The sequence below is a fragment of the Colossoma macropomum genome, unplaced genomic scaffold (assembly GCF_904425465.1).
Source record: "Colossoma macropomum unplaced genomic scaffold, Colossoma_macropomum, whole genome shotgun sequence".
NCBI classification, from domain to species: Eukaryota; Metazoa; Chordata; class Actinopteri; order Characiformes; family Serrasalmidae; genus Colossoma; species Colossoma macropomum.
This window is the reverse complement of record NW_023494796.1, coordinates 13,072,342-13,090,407: the sequence shown is the minus strand read 5'-3', so window position 1 is coordinate 13,090,407 and position 18,066 is coordinate 13,072,342. Positions and strand designations below refer to the sequence as shown.

The 18,066-nt window shown below is 36.8% G+C and overlaps 1 protein-coding gene across 1 annotated transcript in view; it reads right to left on the bottom strand.

The window, feature by feature from the left end:
* Window positions 1-398: 398 nt before the first annotated feature.
* The window catches only part of sh3d19 (SH3 domain containing 19), a 31,618-nt gene continuing 13,950 nt past the window's right edge, over window positions 399-18,066 (bottom strand). The window contains exons 6-20 of the mRNA XM_036583828.1: window positions 17,461-17,617; window positions 15,551-16,474; window positions 14,259-14,369; window positions 13,058-13,140; window positions 12,343-12,383; window positions 11,726-11,954; window positions 10,179-10,247; window positions 9,866-10,021; window positions 9,653-9,734; window positions 8,765-8,895; window positions 8,356-8,447; window positions 7,209-7,429; window positions 4,586-4,632; window positions 2,597-2,783; window positions 399-1,086 (exon numbers count right to left, since the gene is read on the bottom strand). Of these exons, the coding sequence (XP_036439721.1) occupies window positions 1,073-1,086; window positions 2,597-2,783; window positions 4,586-4,632; window positions 7,209-7,429; window positions 8,356-8,447; window positions 8,765-8,895; window positions 9,653-9,734; window positions 9,866-10,021; window positions 10,179-10,247; window positions 11,726-11,954; window positions 12,343-12,383; window positions 13,058-13,140; window positions 14,259-14,369; window positions 15,551-16,474; window positions 17,461-17,617 (2,544 nt within the window). The 3' untranslated portion in view covers window positions 399-1,072. The remainder of the gene's footprint in view (window positions 1,087-2,596; window positions 2,784-4,585; window positions 4,633-7,208; window positions 7,430-8,355; window positions 8,448-8,764; window positions 8,896-9,652; window positions 9,735-9,865; window positions 10,022-10,178; window positions 10,248-11,725; window positions 11,955-12,342; window positions 12,384-13,057; window positions 13,141-14,258; window positions 14,370-15,550; window positions 16,475-17,460; window positions 17,618-18,066) is intronic.

Sequence of the window (18,066 nt, the reverse complement as noted above, 5' to 3'; positions counted from 1 at the left end):
AGGTATTAGTGTAATTTTAGCTACACTTTGTGTAAAATAACTGCAGCTTTCTGTGGTTTTAGTAGGGCTTTAATTTAACATAGTAATGGCAAAATGCTGAATGGCACACTTCTGTAGACAAATTCAGCAGTGCAGTTGGTGCTGAATGTCAGCTAGTAGTGCTTAGCCTCAATGAAACAGTGGCTTTGAGTTTTTGGACACTGCGTGTTATGGTTTGTGTGACAGCTTGCATCAGAAAAGGTGAAGAGTCATAAGTTTATATTATGTCTGTGTATTTTAATATTGTTACACTGGGAGGAAGTAGAATACTGCTGATCATGAAGCATGATTAATCACCATTTGATCTTGAGTACTTTATGGTCAGACCCTTTTTGGTAGGAATAATTTAGCTGGTGTTCAGTAATGATTTCATGATGCAGTTTTTTAACTTTCACAATAATGAAAAACAAAGCAGTATGGATTGTTAGACACTAAAATATGCTTGGAGTTGCTGATGTCCTGTGATACAATACTTTATTAAAGAATTGCAAAGTAGTGTTTAATGTATTTGGCATACTTTAGCCACAAGGGGGCAACACAGTGCAAGATTTGTACAGGTTAAATATTCTCAATGCATAGTGCAAGTCATTTGTGTCACCATTCCCCATCTTAAATAGATGAACACTAAACAGGATCAATTAGATATACAATTCAAATACAAGCTAGTATGTGTATGCACAAAAATAAAATTCTGAAGGGTTTAAAAAAAGGAATTAAATCACATTTATAAATATGTTATGCCAGAGGTGTACAGATGAGGCAGACAGCAAAAGAAATATCAACCCACAGCTGTCTCATCCAGTAGGACTTTTATGGGCCAAGCACAGTGATATAATAAGGGGAGCTGGAGCACATTTTGGACAGTAGAAATGTCTTCTGGCACATTAGATAATCAGTGATTATCAAACTCTCCTCAGAGACACAGGACAATGGCACCCAGTTCAACCACCATTGCAGGACTTTAGCTGGGTTCTTTACGATGAACTGCTTGTTGGTTTGCCCACCTTTAGTCAAGCTGGTCCAGAGAATACTGTCATGGGAAACCACCTTCACAGAAAACCAATGTGAAGTCAGTGAATGCATTTCCATTTCAAAAAGCTTGTAAGCATTGATTAGTATAAACATTTAACAAAAGATAACTAGATGTTTTAAATTAAGTACTTTGTTATACCTTTTTTAATGCTTCAGTAAAAGTCAAATACTATTTCCACTACACAACATAAAATATGAAGAAGAATTCCACTGATTTTACAAAATTTCTGCATTATTCAGTGGTTGAGATGTAAACAAAATCATAGTGGCAATTTTATTTACTATCTGAAACCAGCAGTGAAACTACACATATCTTCTAAGTTTTTATATGTAATGTTGATGATGGTAAAATAGTGGAAAATCTGAAAAAAAAAGTTTTCATTGGGGACTATTTTGCCTCACAATTTCTGTATGTATCCATTTGTCATGGATTTATTTAAAATAAAAAAAAAACATCTGAGACTCTCAGGCAGGCAGTGTATTCATAACCATTTCATGTAATAACTTTCTGTGAGGGAGCTTTTAGAGGTGGATGTCTGGTTCCTATCACCACCACTATGAATAATTTTTCAGAACAGAACATTTCACACCAGTCCACTCTGAATGACTGTTCACATTTTAACAGTTTAATTATACAAAAATCGTGAAAAATCTGTGCAAATCCCTTTCAGTGTGTGAACAGATTATTTGAAAATCAGACATATTCATTGTGTGTAAGTTCATCGTTTATGGATCATCAGTGGTCGGTTTCTAACCACTGATGCGCTGCTGGCTGGATATTTCTGATTGCCAGACTTTTTGACATTTCGTGGTCTTTTTTTTAAAGAGCCCACATCCTACACTTTTTCCCCTTGTAGGTCTGCTTAGAACAGTTTGTGTGGTTCTATGTACCAAAACAGTCCCTATTCATGTTTACATGAATTTTCAAACCTCTCTTTCTTCCTTAAACAGGTTGTTTCTGTTTCTGTGCCATTAAGACTGATATATGTCAATGAGCTCCGTTCTGGTTGGCTGCCTCTTTCAAAATTATCTCTGAGCCGAAATACTCCCTAGAACCTCAATATGAGTGCACGGGGCTAAACTGCTGAATGCCAAATGGATGGAGCTAAACTGCTGTAGGCTGAAAACATGGGTGTATGTAAATAATTTAGTTCACTTGATATCACAGAACAAGGAATTCAAAGGCTGTTTTTGCAGTTTAGAGTTCATTTTCATATGCCTTAAAGGCACAGTAACAAATAACAGCCTATTTATTTCTAAGGAATAAAGAGAGGCTAGAAAATGTACGTGTTTAATACATAAAACCACAGATATATTTTAAGTGGTCCTCAAGAGGAAGAAACACAGGATACAGACCCTTAAACTAAAGTGTAGTATAAATAAGTCATTATTATAAGTGTCCCTGTTTACAATAAACAAAGCAGGGATAAAGTTTTGTGAAGCTGAACAAAAAGACAAGGACTGGGTAATATTAGTGTATGTTAGAAGAATGTAATTCATATTAGTGTTTAGCAGTGTAGCATACCTGAGCAGGTGCGTACGAAGGCGGTGGGGAAAATTCCCTCTCTGCCATTTAGCCTCCCGCTACACCACTCCGCGTCCAGGTGCTTCGTCACCAGGATCATATCACCCTGCACGAACGGCAGCTCATCTTCTGCTTGAGCAGTAAAATCATACAGCGCCTCAACCCACTCTACCCCGTGACTCTCTGCCTACAAACACAGACACAAATATACAATAACAGATGAGAAATCTTGTGAATATATATATTAAAGGACCCATATCCTACATTTTTCATATATTTTATTTATTACCCAAGAGCCACATATCACATTTGGGTGAGTTTATATATTTAGCCAACAGAATTAAACAGGCTGATTTTGTTAGTATCCCTTTAAGACTGATTATATATATATATATATATATATATATAAATGCATAAAGCTCTGTTTTGATTGGCTGCCCTCTACAGGGCCTCATTCAAAAAAACAGTCTGGTCTTCAACACTCCTGCTAGAACTTCAGCATGAGTGGGTGGGGCTAAACTGCTGTAGGTTAATAAGGTGGACGCGTGAATGCACTGGTTTGTGTGATATCACAAAAACAAATTAATTCAAAATAGGCTGCAGTGTAGTTTCTATATATGAACTGTCAGGACTTGGAAGTGCACAGTATGTTTTGAAGCTTCAACAGTGTTTACATGCAACATCAAACTCTTTTACTTCATCAAAGTGAAGAAAATTCAGTTTTTAATTACAATGCTGCTTTAATTACAATTATTATTATTGTTTCTATATTTTCAAATGTTTAGACTTGAACATCTACTTTGTCTACAAACACAGTTTCATTTTCACTTTCTTAAATGAAATAAAACTTAAATATAAACTTTACAAATCTTTATACCTCCACAGAGTGCAAGTACACATACACAGAAGGCTTTGATGGTTAGTACTTAATTAGTCACTACATCTGACACAGAAAATAATTTTAGGAGATAATTAATCAGGTTAATAACATTCGGTGTAAGATATCAGTCATTGTTATCCAACATTAAATGAAGGGAAGCTTAGCCACAGTTATCAAGCTGAAAAATGTGCTAGGACTATATTTACATTACGTTTATTTCTTAGGCACAGCAACTTTAAAACAAACACACTACATCAACAAACAGGAAATGGTTTTGACTCCTTTAAATGATTCCTTGTGGGATTTTACTTTAGACTATACTGTTTGCTCTGGCCTCATTGACCTAAAATCAGTGTTTCCCAGCAAAGACCCTCAGGACCCCCCATACACAAACTTTTTACATTTTATTCCAAAGGGTAATTCCACAGATTTTCACAATTTCTGCATAATTACAAGGTTAAGATGTAAACAAAGTCATTCAAAAGTGGTTTGGTGTGCAATGCTCCGTTCTAGAGAAACAGAATTTTTCACAGTGATGGTGATAGAACCAGATGTCCACCTCTAAAAGCTTCCTCTTAAAAAGTTGTTACATGAAATGGTTATGAATACACTGACTGATGTTCATTGTTTTATGATTTTAGAATAGTTTTGGCCTAAAAGATATGTATATATATATATATATATATATATATATATATATTTAATTAAATCATGGCAGTGGGGCGCATGCAGGGCATAATAAGGCAAAGAAAACTTTTTTTCAGATTTTCCACTATTTTACCATCTTTAGCATTAAATATAAAAACTCGGAGGACACGTGTGGTGGTGGTTCACTGGTGGTTTTGGAAAGTAAATACAATGGCTATATTTGTGTTGTTTACATTGGGACTCTACAATGAACCATTTCCCATCAAACCACTCTGATTGACTTTGTTCACATCTCAACTACTAAATTATGCAGATATTTTTTATTCTTTATTAAACCTTTCATATGCCTTGATTAGTTATAACTATGTATACAGCAGTCAAATCATGCTGAATGACTACTATATAACTGATTAAAATCTTTTATATTGCATTATAATTGCATACAGGTGTGGCTACGATACCTGAACAGGTGTTAAAGCAGCTGGTGTGTTGAATGACGCAGCCATACCTAATAAAGCAAATAGAAGAAATGTTAGAATCATACACTTAATATAATAAAGACTGAATTCTTGTATCAGTGTCCTTACTATATTTTGTTGTTGTAACAGTGTATTAGTTATAAAACCCTTTATTAACATATTATTATTAACAAATTATTAAAAATTTCTGCTTTGTGTTGTTTTATTCTCGTTGCAAGCCAAAAAAGGGTTAATATGCTGACCTGAAAATAGTACAACATTACCGAAAGTTCAAAATTCAATATGATGTGGTAGTGGCTCTTTATGATTCAATACAATATGCAGCGATATCATTTTAGACAATATGACATGCTGCATTATAATACAATGTGCTGAAAGAGAAAATGTGGTACAGTACAATACATTGCTATACAGCATGACATAACACAATATGCCACAATACATTTTGATACAATACGCTGCAATACAATTTGATACAATACGATACACTGCAATGCAATATAATACAATACAATCTGCTGCAATAGTATTCAATACTATTCGATACAATATAGTACGCTGCAACACAGTAAAATTTGATATGATAATCTGCAATACTATTTGATACTACTCAATACAGTATGGTACACTGTGATGCAATATAATACAATACGATATGCTGCAATGCTATTCGATCCTATTTGACACAATATAATACACCGCAATGCAATACAAGGCAATATGCTGCAATACTATTCAAAACTATTCAATACAACACGATATGCTGTAATACAATATAATACAATACGATGCGCTGCAATACTATTTGATACAATACAATATGAAGAGATTATGTTTGACACTATTCAAAGCAATACTCTGCAATACAATATAATACAATATGATATGCTGTGAAGAGGCTAGAGGGTTTCACCCCAGTGACAGAGTTTGTACCCTGAAAGGTGTGCAATATACTGCGATACAGTTCAATACAATACGATACAGTTCACTGTTACATCAAGAAAAAGAGCTTTGTGTTTTTTCTCATAACAGTTGAGGTCGGAGGACAGCAATGAGCAGTTGTCCCTAAAGGGTCAACGACTGTCCACAAATGAGACACACACAGACAGAGTGCTTAATGAAACACAAACAGATGGGCACATTCTTCACATTCCACTAAAGGGGCGTGCTGTCCACTCACCCACACACACAGAGGCTATACAATACTACTGGCCATAGCCTGCATTGCATACACTGTACATGGTGCACTGTTTATTTTTCCTTCAGTCCTAACACTACACTTAGCACTTACAGCCAGCTGTATAGGACACAGGGCTGAAGGGAAATATCGAAATGCGATTTTTTGACCAATATTATGATTTTAATGTGATTTATTTGTCTACTGACAAGATCAGCACATCGATATTTTCCTCTTCCATCATTCCATCATTTATTTTAGGGCCCACAGCCTTTGAGCTAAAACCAAACCAAACTTTGCAGGGCATGATTTATGCTTATGATTGTGTGAACTGATCCAGTGTATGATTTTCATACAGCGTTTGTTCAAACATGATGGCATGAATAGCAACTACTTGGGCTATCATAGCACCAGCCTAGCAACATCTTAACCACCACTTGGGATATCATAGCACCAGCCTAGCAACACCTTAGCAGCAACCTGGAGTAACATAATAACAGCTAAGCAATACCTTAGCAACCACCTAACCACCACCTAGCAATGCCCTAAAAACAAGCTGGAATACTATAGCAACCTCATAGCAACACCACATCAACTGCCTGGAATTACTATATAACCACAGTTAAGTGGCTTTTATTACAACTCGTCAGTGGATGAATGTGAAGTCTTCAAATCAAAATCAAGAACAAAATCACCAACAAACAACTCTTGTTATTTGTAGGTATGTATACAATATATCAGCCTCTTCAGAGGTGGATACAGTTGCTCAAATATAGTTTTGGACACTTTATTATTATCATAATTTTTTTTCAGAATTATTTAATTTGTGAATGTATTGTGGGAACTGTGCTTTGCTGTAATTAAAAGTACATCATTTAGAAAATATTGTCTCTTGGTAATAAAATGTCTGGGAGAAAGATAACAGATAATCTTTAATGAGAAATGTACTAAAGAAACCAGACGTGTTCAAAACCTGCCTCACTCTGACCATCTAAACGAGAACATCCAGCAAACTGACTGAACATTAGCTGTACAAACTGCACTCCATGACTAGAAGACTTCAATCTGTTATCCAAACAAAAAGATATGCAATAAAATACAGACGTAAATAAAATATTAAATACAGACTTACATAAAGCACAGAGACACTAATGTTTGTCCTGCTAATGTCTCTGTACTTTCTAATACCTTAAGTTTTCAGTAAAGTACTGGCATCATATTGAGTTTCAGTTAGTGAACCTGGTCATTATTGCTGGTTGTTATTACTTTTCTGATGGATACGAATGAAAAATGATATGTTTGTGTTAGAAAGTAATGAATAACATTATATAAACTGTAATCAGAGAGTGTCTCAACTCTACTTTTGAGCTCTGTATCCTCCACTCGACTAATGGATGGGGGTATCTGAGTGTGGGTGACTGTTCGTACCAGGCAGTGGGATCTTGGCGTGGTTTTGTTCTGCTGATGGAGGAAGATCTTCCAGCACCTCCACAAAGTTCAGGGGGAAGATTCCCTCTCTGCCTCTGAATTCTCCTCGAGCCCACTCCTCTCCCAAATACTCACACAGTCGAATCACATCCCCCTCACTGAAGGACAGCTCATCACTTTGTTCACCTTCAAAATCAAACCTCGCCACACATCGTGGGCCCCTACACACACACACACGAACACACGCACAGGAATGTTGTAAATCACTGACCTTACAACACACGATTAGATGATTCTTCAGGTAACATTTCAATGCATCATGAACTGATCTGATTCTTTTGGAGATTCAGGAATGTTTTAAACGATACACTGACTACTATCTATAAATGCTGGAACTACATACACAGAATATAGACAATAAAAACAGAACATGCTTTATTTTGATTTTTATATAGGATGAATAGCGAAATTGCAGCCACTGAAACATTTTGACCCAAAACCGAAAGTACTAAGAGACAAAAGGCTGAAAATTTTGTCTGAAAAAAAAGCGGTGTCAAAATCCACAACACTTAATTAATGATAATAAAAAGATGAACTAAATATTCAACAAGGTTTAAACAGTTTGATCACCAGTGAAATTATTGACGGTGTGGAACAAATTTTATGGTTTCTACAAGGATTAGACATGAGATTTATAGTCTCTGCTCATAAGGAGAACCAAAATGCGCAAGAACTTCTCCACTACGGGTTTGATAGCACCTGAACACACCACTCAGTACACAGATTACAGCAAAACAACAGAAGCAGAAAGTCCCTGTGAGCACAAAAATGCCTTCTGTACACAGAGTTTATGAAATAATGAAAATATTCACAAACCACAGACAAACTGTACATTTTTATATCATTATTTAATAATTCATTATTTATTAATTCAAGAATCATTTGAAGTATATTTCAAGTAAATTCGTTTTATTTATTGTCAGCTCAGTTTTGCCTTATAGAAAGCAGATTTCATCAATAAATAAAGTGTATTTGATTAATGGCCTTGATGTAAATGGCAAAGTAAATAAAAAACAAACAAACAAATTTATTTTGGTTTTGCATTTCGGTTTGTGGCTGAATGTGTCCTGAAAGAGTTTTATCTTACCTCACTGTCTCAGGTGCAGGCTGGACTTTTCTCTCATAAGCAGCAGGAGCAGGAAAAGCAGCAGGAGCAGGTGCAGGTGGACTAGACTGATTCTATAGAGAGATTAAGTCATATTTAAGGGCACACATAGCACTGTGCAAAAGTCTGCACCTAAGAAAACTTAATATAAGAGAATTTAATATAATTTAATTCTAAAATTAATTGCTAAAACTTTTGCATAATACTGTATATGCTGAGGTAACATTTATGAGGAAATATTTACTGCAAGGTCATTATTGATTAATAAAATTCCAAAAAAAAAATGCTTTTGTTATCATTAGTGATGACTTGTGGCTTCTTATTTTTCAGAACTAAATGCAGATACAGTATCAGCATGCTGTTCTGAATGATGTTCAGCCTTAACCCTCACCAGAGGTCTGACATAGTTGACAGGGAAGAAGCCGGTAATTCCTCGGCATGATCCCAGGTACCATTCACTGTCCAGCTGCTCCACGCTGGTCACCACGTCTCCTGCCCTCAGCCCCAGCTCTCCTGGACCCTCTGACAACGAGAGAAACATAACAGTTTAATACAGGGCATAACAAACAACTGCCAGTCCAGTCCTCAGAAACCCACAGCCACTCATGTTTTCAGTACTCCTGAGCTCCATATCCACCTGAGCCAGGTAAGGGCCTTCAAGGGCCATGAAATGATAATTAACTGACAGGTGGTTTTGGGAAGTGCAACAAAGCACAAATCAGGATTTGACTGTCGCATTCACACTAGAAATTTGCAGTTTTCCATCTAGGTGCACTTAGTAAGCTAACTAAATCACCAACCATAAATAGTAAAAACACAACCAGAGAAGTGCATTTCCTAAAAAAAAATACACAGTGATTACGCAGCTTAAGCAATTCCCAGGTGGTTGCTTAGTGATTCCTATGATATTCCAGGTGGTTGCTAATGTGTGGTCGATCATTTAAGACATGTTTTGTGTCTGAAGTTTGCTTCTTTAGCTTCAGCATTGGAGATATGAGGCTAATGAAGCTAACAAGTAATTGAAGCTCATATGCCACCAATTAGCACAGTGCCAAATCATAACGTTTGCCTCAATCCATCTGGAGTTTTTAACTAATCTCTAATAGATAATGTTGCTTATGTAGGTTCTGACACTGTATGATCCAGAAGTTTGAATTTTGTCTGTCTTTTTGATTACTGAAGACTGGATTTTGTTCATTTTGTAAGGGTAGCTAGTCCATAACATGTCTGTAATCAATGCTAAATGATTAAATGATTATGTCTAAAACAAGACTGTTACCTGGAGTGAAATCAAAAAGAGCCTGAACCTCGAGGGTACCATTTTCTACCGAAGGCCTGAAAGCCTGATTGGAGCTTCTTTCCTACAAAACAAGCATAGTTATGTAATAATGTACCTGCCAAGCAGATGGCAGCAAAAAAAAATGCAAATTACAATCTAAAAGGGGAACAAAGAAGTCATTATTGAATAACACTGATAACTGATGCTACTTACCTGCACTGGCACAGGATTGTTTGCATTATTATAGTGGTTTGATAGTGGTGTGATGATCTTCATGTGGGATTTCTGCACTGTTCCTTTTGCATCTCCCACTTGGCACTCAAACGTATTGCTGTCAATTTGGTTAAGAAGAACCAGCACCTCATTTTTCTACAGTGGATGAAAAAAACATATCAACTTCAATCCAGCTGCTTCTGCAACCCAGATAATAAATATTGCACTCAGAAATTGCGAAGAGTTTTCGATATTGTGGCATCATTTATGTCTGTGTGCTGTCTTTTGAATAGAAACAAGCGTCTGACTGTACCTGAAAGGACAGTTCACCCGTCCGGGTGCCACTGTAGTCAAACTCAGCAATGCCGTGGGGGATTTCCAGCTACACCGAACACAGAAAATAAGTATTCATTGCCTTCCAAATGCAAAGGAGAGTCACATACCAAAGCAAATTTCTCTGACAGTATTTAACATTCCTTTAGTCATCTTTCCTTTTATTTGACCAGGTAAGAATGCATTTACTTTCATAATAATGACCAGAGATACTGAAAATAACAGGTATGACCACAAAAGAGATGGCTCATGTAGTGCTGGGCACAAAGTAACATGGGGTAAAATCTAACATATTTTATGTAGTTACACATCATCTTCCCTTGTTCCCATAGCAATGTCATCTGTGAATGTTCACAGCATTCATACAGATATTTCTCCATTTTTAAGTCTTTTTTTTATAATATAAAAGTTACCTTTTTTCATCATAAGTGTTTTTGATTATCTATATTATTCTAATCTCTCTCTTGGCTGCTGTAATCTTGTTTAGAAGCAGATTAACAACTCACAGTGAGAGCTAGCCAGGATAAAGTACAGCCTCCACCTGACGAGGTAAGTTTAACACCCTGTTACAACGAAGACTCCCAAAGTAAACATTTAATTTGTATAAGGTCCTCAAATAAATTAAAGTTTTTATGCATGGATTCATGAAAAATGTGCTATTAATTTCATGTCAATTTTTATGTATTAGGTAGGAAGGGTCTGGCTCAAACAGCATACTATTATACTGACTTAACTGTATTTTACATTGATTTAGGAATGGTTAATACTCGCCCCTCTGTCCGTTACAACTAACCAATGGAGTAAGGTGTACCATTTTCACTCCTGCTGTTTTTGGCTGAACTGTTCATAACAGGAGGAGCTGGAAACAAACTTTACGTTTTTATTTGTAGCAGAAATGTGTAGGCTGATTGTAAAAAAAAATACTTTTAGCAAAAAACAAAATGTGTTATGTTCTCCTCTATGGCATAAAAATGTTGATTTGAACTGTGTGTGAGATTTAAAAAGATGAGGGCCGCTTTTGTTCATCTGTTATTTTGTGTTGCCATGTTGTTTTATTTAAATAATTTAACTTGAATAAAACTAGTTAAACTGCTTTTTACCTGCTTTGACAGTTTGATGCTTATGCATGTGATAATACAGAGTAAAAAGTAAGCACCCTGGTCAAATTTGATGTGTTTGTTGATTTTAAGCCAAAATAAATTAACATATCCTCTACAGAGAACACAATCACTGTTTATTTGCTGAATTTAACATATTGAGAAAAAAATGCACTAAAATTAGCAGAAAAATGCCATATCTGAGTCTGTTTTCTGCAGAGGATGTGTTAACTTATTTTCACTTAGATCAACAAAACGTGGAATTTGGCTGGTGGTGTTCAAAGTCCTTAGAGAACATTTAATGATAGGTAAACCAATAGAAATGGACCAAAATGAATAAAATCTCAAAACATTAACTATAAACATTCTGGAGCTTTTCTTATCACAGTGGTGCTTTACAAGATACTAGAAGAGAGAAGTCAGCACTCACAGTGTATGTGTTGTAGAGACGGTGTCCGGGGTTTGGTCTTGGGGGGAGTATAGGGCCCTTTTTCTGCGTTTTGCGGCTCTGTTTGTTTAGCGGTTGGAGTGAGGACCGTGGTGAAGCCCCCTGTTGGTGAACGGGCAGCTGCACACTGTTTTTCCGCGGCGGGGGAGGCCGACCTGGGGCTGTTTTAGCCGGTGGGGGACGAGGCGGAGGTACTTTACCTCCGCTGGGTCTGAAAGGACAGAGAGAAACAGACCAACTCAAACTTAGATTGAAAAATCAGATGAATAATACAGATAAACATGTGCAGTACTTGTAATTATAGGTCTATTTATCAAGTGTACAAAATGTCCAGTGTCTTGTGATGCTGTAGTACTCAAATTTTCCCCTTAGGGATCAGCAAAGTACATCTATCCATCTCTTTATATATAATTTGGCAAACAATTTAACATATCAATAGAAACAGAAGGAAATAAAAATTAATGGAGCATTTCATTGCTGTGAAATAAATAGAATCCATTGCTACTAATTTACATGATGTTCATTCATTGTTTGTGTTTGCAGCTAAAGTACTTTTTAAAACTGTAAAGCTGTTCTGAGACGCAAAAAGTCATACTCACCGTGGGGGCAGACATGGATCGGCCGAACTGCTGAAAAACTCCTGGATCAAACAGAACCAAAACAGCACTTAGTGTATGCTGGCCACTTTATTAGAAACACAAACCTTGTGCTTCCACCCACTGGCCACTTTATTAGAAACACCTACACTATGCTTCCTTTCGTACAGTGGTGGTGATAGGGACTAGATTTACATGAAATGGTTATGAATACACTGTCTGATTTCTGAGACATTGTTTTACGATAGTGTTGAGAAGATTTTGGCATGCCATTCATGGTGGGACGGTACATGAAAGGTGTGGTGAGGCAAGATTTTCCACTATTGTCCCATCATCAACATTACATCATTTGTATTACTTAAAAACTCAGAAGACACATGTAGGTTCACTGGTGGTTTTGGATGGTAAATAAAAGGGCTGTATTTGTGTTGTAAATATTATGACCCCTGGTTCCTATCACCACCACTGTAAAGACATCTGAGTCTCTACAATGAACCATTTCATACCAAACCACTCTAAATGACTTTCATCATTTGAGTCCAGACTGTCTGTCTATGGTTTAAACTAGACATAGAGAATGCTGCAAGACTGAATGTACGGGAAACATTACTGTTAGACACAGAAAGCTGGTCTACACATTGGCTCCTATTAACCTGACTCTGTTAATTCACCTTTCTTTTGTGCTGCTCATATCTTTGACAGGAAAAGGAGAGTTCACCTTGTTTGTGAGTTTAAGTGGAGGTGTAGGACCACCTACAGCTTTCTGTATTGGAAGAGGAGGAGGAAAATCTTCATCTTGACCTATGGATCAGAGCAAATCAAATTAATCAAAAACATTAATACACAAATAGTACCAGTGCTGTTATTGCAAACATATACAATCCTACCTAATATTTAGGCTAATTGTATAATAATAACACCTTCAGGATAATTACATTGTAACACAATGTTTTAGAGATTAACGTCAGATAATTCTAACTATAATTCGGATTATGTTTTCAAGTTTTTTGCATTAAACAGTGCTATATTATTATTATTATTATTATTATTATTATTATTATTATTATTATTTTCATTGTTACATGACAAGGGAAAAAGTTAATATTATGATTCATTATTATATCAAAAGATAAAAAGTTCCATGTTGGTCTGAGCTGGTTCATGCTGGTCTGTTGCTGGTTTAGCTCATCACCCACCATGGTCATGATGCTTGACCAGCATACCAGCATCCAAAACACAACACATGCTGGTTTTGGTAGTGATTAGTCTAATAGCTTCCTCTGCTGCTGACCAGCATACCAGCATCAAAACTCAACATTTGCTGGTTTTGCCAGTGACCATGTCCATGCTGACTTTTCAAGCAGGACATGAAAAATAGAGTGATGGGTGACTGAATGTTCTTGTTTTCTTTCAGTGTTTAAGGCACTACATTTCTTGGTGGAATAATTGTTTATCTCGATCTCTATTAGTAGAAATGTAAACATTCATTGAAAAATTGTGTATTTTATCATACTTTGAGGTCATGCATTACTTTTATCATGGGTAAATATAACAAAGTTATATTTATGTTTTCAGACTTTGTAGTTAATATTGGCTGATTACATGATCTACTGCCTACCATCACTTCTAGTTCTGAAAAGGTTTGGTCATTTTTAATAAATTTTTTTATTGTATTCAAGGGTTTAGTCAATTAACATGCACTAAAATAGCCTAATGGCTAACTGCTAATGGCTAACCACTAACTGGAATATTTTTCAGAATCTTTTAGTGTCTGTGTAAAGACAACTCACATAGTTTTTCTTTCAAGCGGTTTAGGAAAGTCTACTGAATAAAACTGTTGATAATTTCATATTATTGGTTCTGCTAATGCAGGGAAAAAGAGTACAATCATGATGTGTGGTATAGGACTTGGCACTAACTTCTGCTGCCTCTGCTGGGCACTCTGATGACAGTGGGTCTCCTCACGGACTGTGTGCTGGATGCCAGGCTGGACAAACCTCCTCCGCGGGCTGGTTTAATGGGGACATGACCTGGGCAGATCAATTATGGACAACATGCACAGTTGAGTGTGCAAGTTTGAAGGTGAGAAAGCAGCTATAAATAATTATTACAACATTACAACATCATATATTTGTGTTTAAAATTTATAAGTATTGCAGTAGTACTCTTATCTCAGTGTTTCATTTAGGTTGGGAAAAAAAGGGTTAAAAACTTTAAACTGAAAATGATCCAATCAGGATTGTTTTCTCTATGGTATCTAGGCAGATACAGACAAACAAGCTCTCACACTGCTTAGCACTTCAGGAGCTGGACTGAAGGCTTTACATGTTAGATTATCTACCAATATAATTAGGAAAATTAAAAATGGGTGGAACTAATTTCATGAGTAGTCCTTCTGGAAGTTCTAAATATGTGACTGACTATGAATACAAGTTGTAGTCTAAGCAGGTTTCAGTCAGTTGTTAGAAATGGAAACCAGTTGCAGCAGCTCTAAACATACAGAATGTTTCTTACAAGTTTCAAAGACCCAAACAGCTGCAGAAATTAACATCATAGAGGTGGGATATTCTTGTTTTTTGACATTTATGGCCAGATCTGAAGGCCTAGCTCTAATTGTTACAGTTCATCTAGTTTCTACTGTGTATTTCAGATGCTGCCTAATCTAAAACGTAATAGTGGTGTCTTAACGGTTATATATCAAGGACCATAAGGGAATCTCGAAAAGGAAAGCTCACAAACATTAAGTTGGCTTGACAAAGCCAATTAATAAAGCTTCAGAAGGTAAAGCTGTTGTAGATAGTGCTGATTGTTTTTGATAACATATAGTGTTTATACAGCAATTCTTTGCATTTGCTATGCTGTTACTATGAGGTTGCTGTAGTATTCCAGTTTCTTGTTGGGGCATCGCATCGGTGGTTGTAAGGTGCGTGCAGTGCTGCTAGGCCATTGCTATGTTATTCTAGGTCGTTGCTAAAATGTTGCTAGGACATTACTGTGGCATCCCAGGTGATTTCTAGGTCTGTTGCTGTTATAACCCAGGTGGTTGCTAAAGTGTTGCTAGGCCTTTGCTGTGGTACTGCAGGTGTTTGATAAGGTTTTGCTAGGCTGCTGATTTGGTATTCCAAGTGGTTGCTATGATGTGTCCAGGCTGTTTCTTGTTAAATAAACTAAACTAAACACAAGCTAGCATCTCTTTGAAATAGTGACTTACTAATAGGAGCATCCACATATTCGTTTTCAGCTGTGGCAAGCGTCTGAGATGCATTCAGCAGCAGAGCAGTGGAGTTGTGATTGTTCAGGTTCAGTAGGTCCTTAGTAGGCTTCAGTGGTAGAGGAGGACCTTTTAATGGGCCTGCAACTTCATCATCCTGGGAGCCTACAGTCTTTGACCTGACCAGCAGAGGTCGAGGTGGTAGCAGGGCTGTTTTAATCGGTGGTTCAGGTTTGGACTCCTCTTTGAAGCTGAAGGAGGGTTTTCTGGGAGGTTGTGGTTTTGGAGCTGGTTGTGGAGGCAGTGGAGTTGTATTAACCTCTTCATAGTGATCAACTGGAGCGGCTGCTGCACCTTCTTCTGCAGGTGTGCTACTAAGAGAGGGCCGAGGAGCAATAGCAGGTTTTTGAGCCCCGACTGGAGACTTGCTGTAAATGTTACGAGGCCGTGGAAATGGAATGCTAGCCCCATCTGTGCTGGTCTGGCCCTCGAATGCCTGGATCCGCGCCCGGATGTTACGGTCACTATTAAAGCCGTTCATCTTATCAGTTAGGTCCTCTCTGACCTGGTCCTGCTGGTCTTCCAGAACTTCAGGCTGGTGCAGGTTGAGCTGAGGATCTGAGCTGAAAGCCTCTAACAGTTCTTTCAGATACTTACCTGATGAAAGCGTATCATTCTCCACAGAGGTCACAGAGTTATCGCTGCCACTGTCCTGCAGTGGAACCAGAGTCTGAACCTTGTCGGTTTGTTTGGGTTTGGAGCGAGGGCGGGGTACAGGGCGTGGCCTCGGAGATGGTCCAGTGGGGTTTGGTGGAATGGTTTCTGGGTAAGTAGGATTATCTGTGTCCACTGCAGGTCCAGCAGCTTTAACTGGACGTGGGTTGGGCTGAGATGGCCTGGGAGGCTTTCTGGGTTTCCCAACCACTGAGTTTGTAAAATATAAAGAATTTATTTTTAATTAATCACACACTCAGATCATTTCTAATCAATCAGCAATAAAAAATGAAGAATAACAGTTTTTTAAATTCCCACACCAACTACAGTTCCTTTTCCAGAACGACCAAGTAGAGGATAAAAAATTCTCTCATGTGTTTTCTTCAGTAGTATATCAGATTTTGATTTTGATTGGATTTTGATTTATCTTCCCAAAATTTTAGCTTATAATGGGGAAAGGATTACTCAGTTTTCAGGGTACCTTAAGATGTTGAGGTATTTAGATTAAATTCTTACATACTCTGTTATTAATTTCAAGAAGGTGAGTAATTATTTTGTATTAATAAGTCATTATTTTGAAATAATAAATCAAAATTTCATTGGAAAACGTTGAAGACCAACCATTTTATCATAATGTTCTGATTTCCGATTACGTGTTTTTGACTACTTTAAATGAAAAAAATCTATTTTTTCCCAAACTTATGATGCTAGTTATTTAAACGGCCTGTGTTCAAAAGTAGTTGTAGGTGGATATACAGCACCGTGCAAAACTGTGCATTTGAGAACATTTGATTTAAAAAGCTGCTTATCTGTGCAGCAAACATTTATTTGCACTTATAACATACCACTAATATAACTACAAAGCAGTGATTTTATGTATATCACAGGGTTTGTTCTAAACCTCTTCAGGAGGAAGCCCAGTATTATTTGTATTTATCATCCAATACCTACTTTATTTAATCAGTACTTCATTATGTTAAATCAGATACTGCTGATAGATCATTTGGAACCCAACTTTGTTCTTCAAACTAAATAAAATAAGAAGTTCTTGGGTTTATGTTTGTTTACATTAATAATATATGGTGAAAATAAACTTAATGCTCAAATAAATGGTTTTAAACAATGTGCTTAGATGACTAAGATTTTTGCACAGCAGAGTAAATAGTATATGTCTATGACTGATCTGAACTCCTGACCTGCAGCCCCTGGCTGTTGTGGTGTTCGGTTGTGTTCCTCCACACAGTCAGTCTGAGTGGCGGCAGTGTTGGTGTGTGAGTGCCGTGGTGGAGCTGTAGGGATGACGACCTTTTCCTGAGTCTTCTCTTTAATCACCTGATCATAGGACGGTGGGGGCTGAAGTACGAGAAGGTGCATCATCACTCATCACTCCCACACAAACAGCAAATTACATAAACACATACATACACAGAGTATTGTGAAAGAATCTTAGTTTGACTTTAAATATGATCCGCAAAGCTATTGTGTTTATTTAAAAAAAAAAAACAGTATTTACAGCAATCATCAAATTACTGGTTTATCTAATTAATTCTTCATTAAATCAAATCAGGTGCTGCTAATGAAACTGAACAAATGGAGTGCAGTGAGAAGACAGGAAACAAACCTATATTCTCGTAACTGTGTTCTTCTAATCTACATTTACTGAAAACACATTCTGAGTGCTGACTGCTGTATTTATGTTTATTTGTATTTATTCTAATGCTGTATAGTGTTCTTACTCCAAAAACACATCTACTCCCAGAGAAATAGTTTTGGCTGGCTAAGGCTTTAGCACAGTACCATAC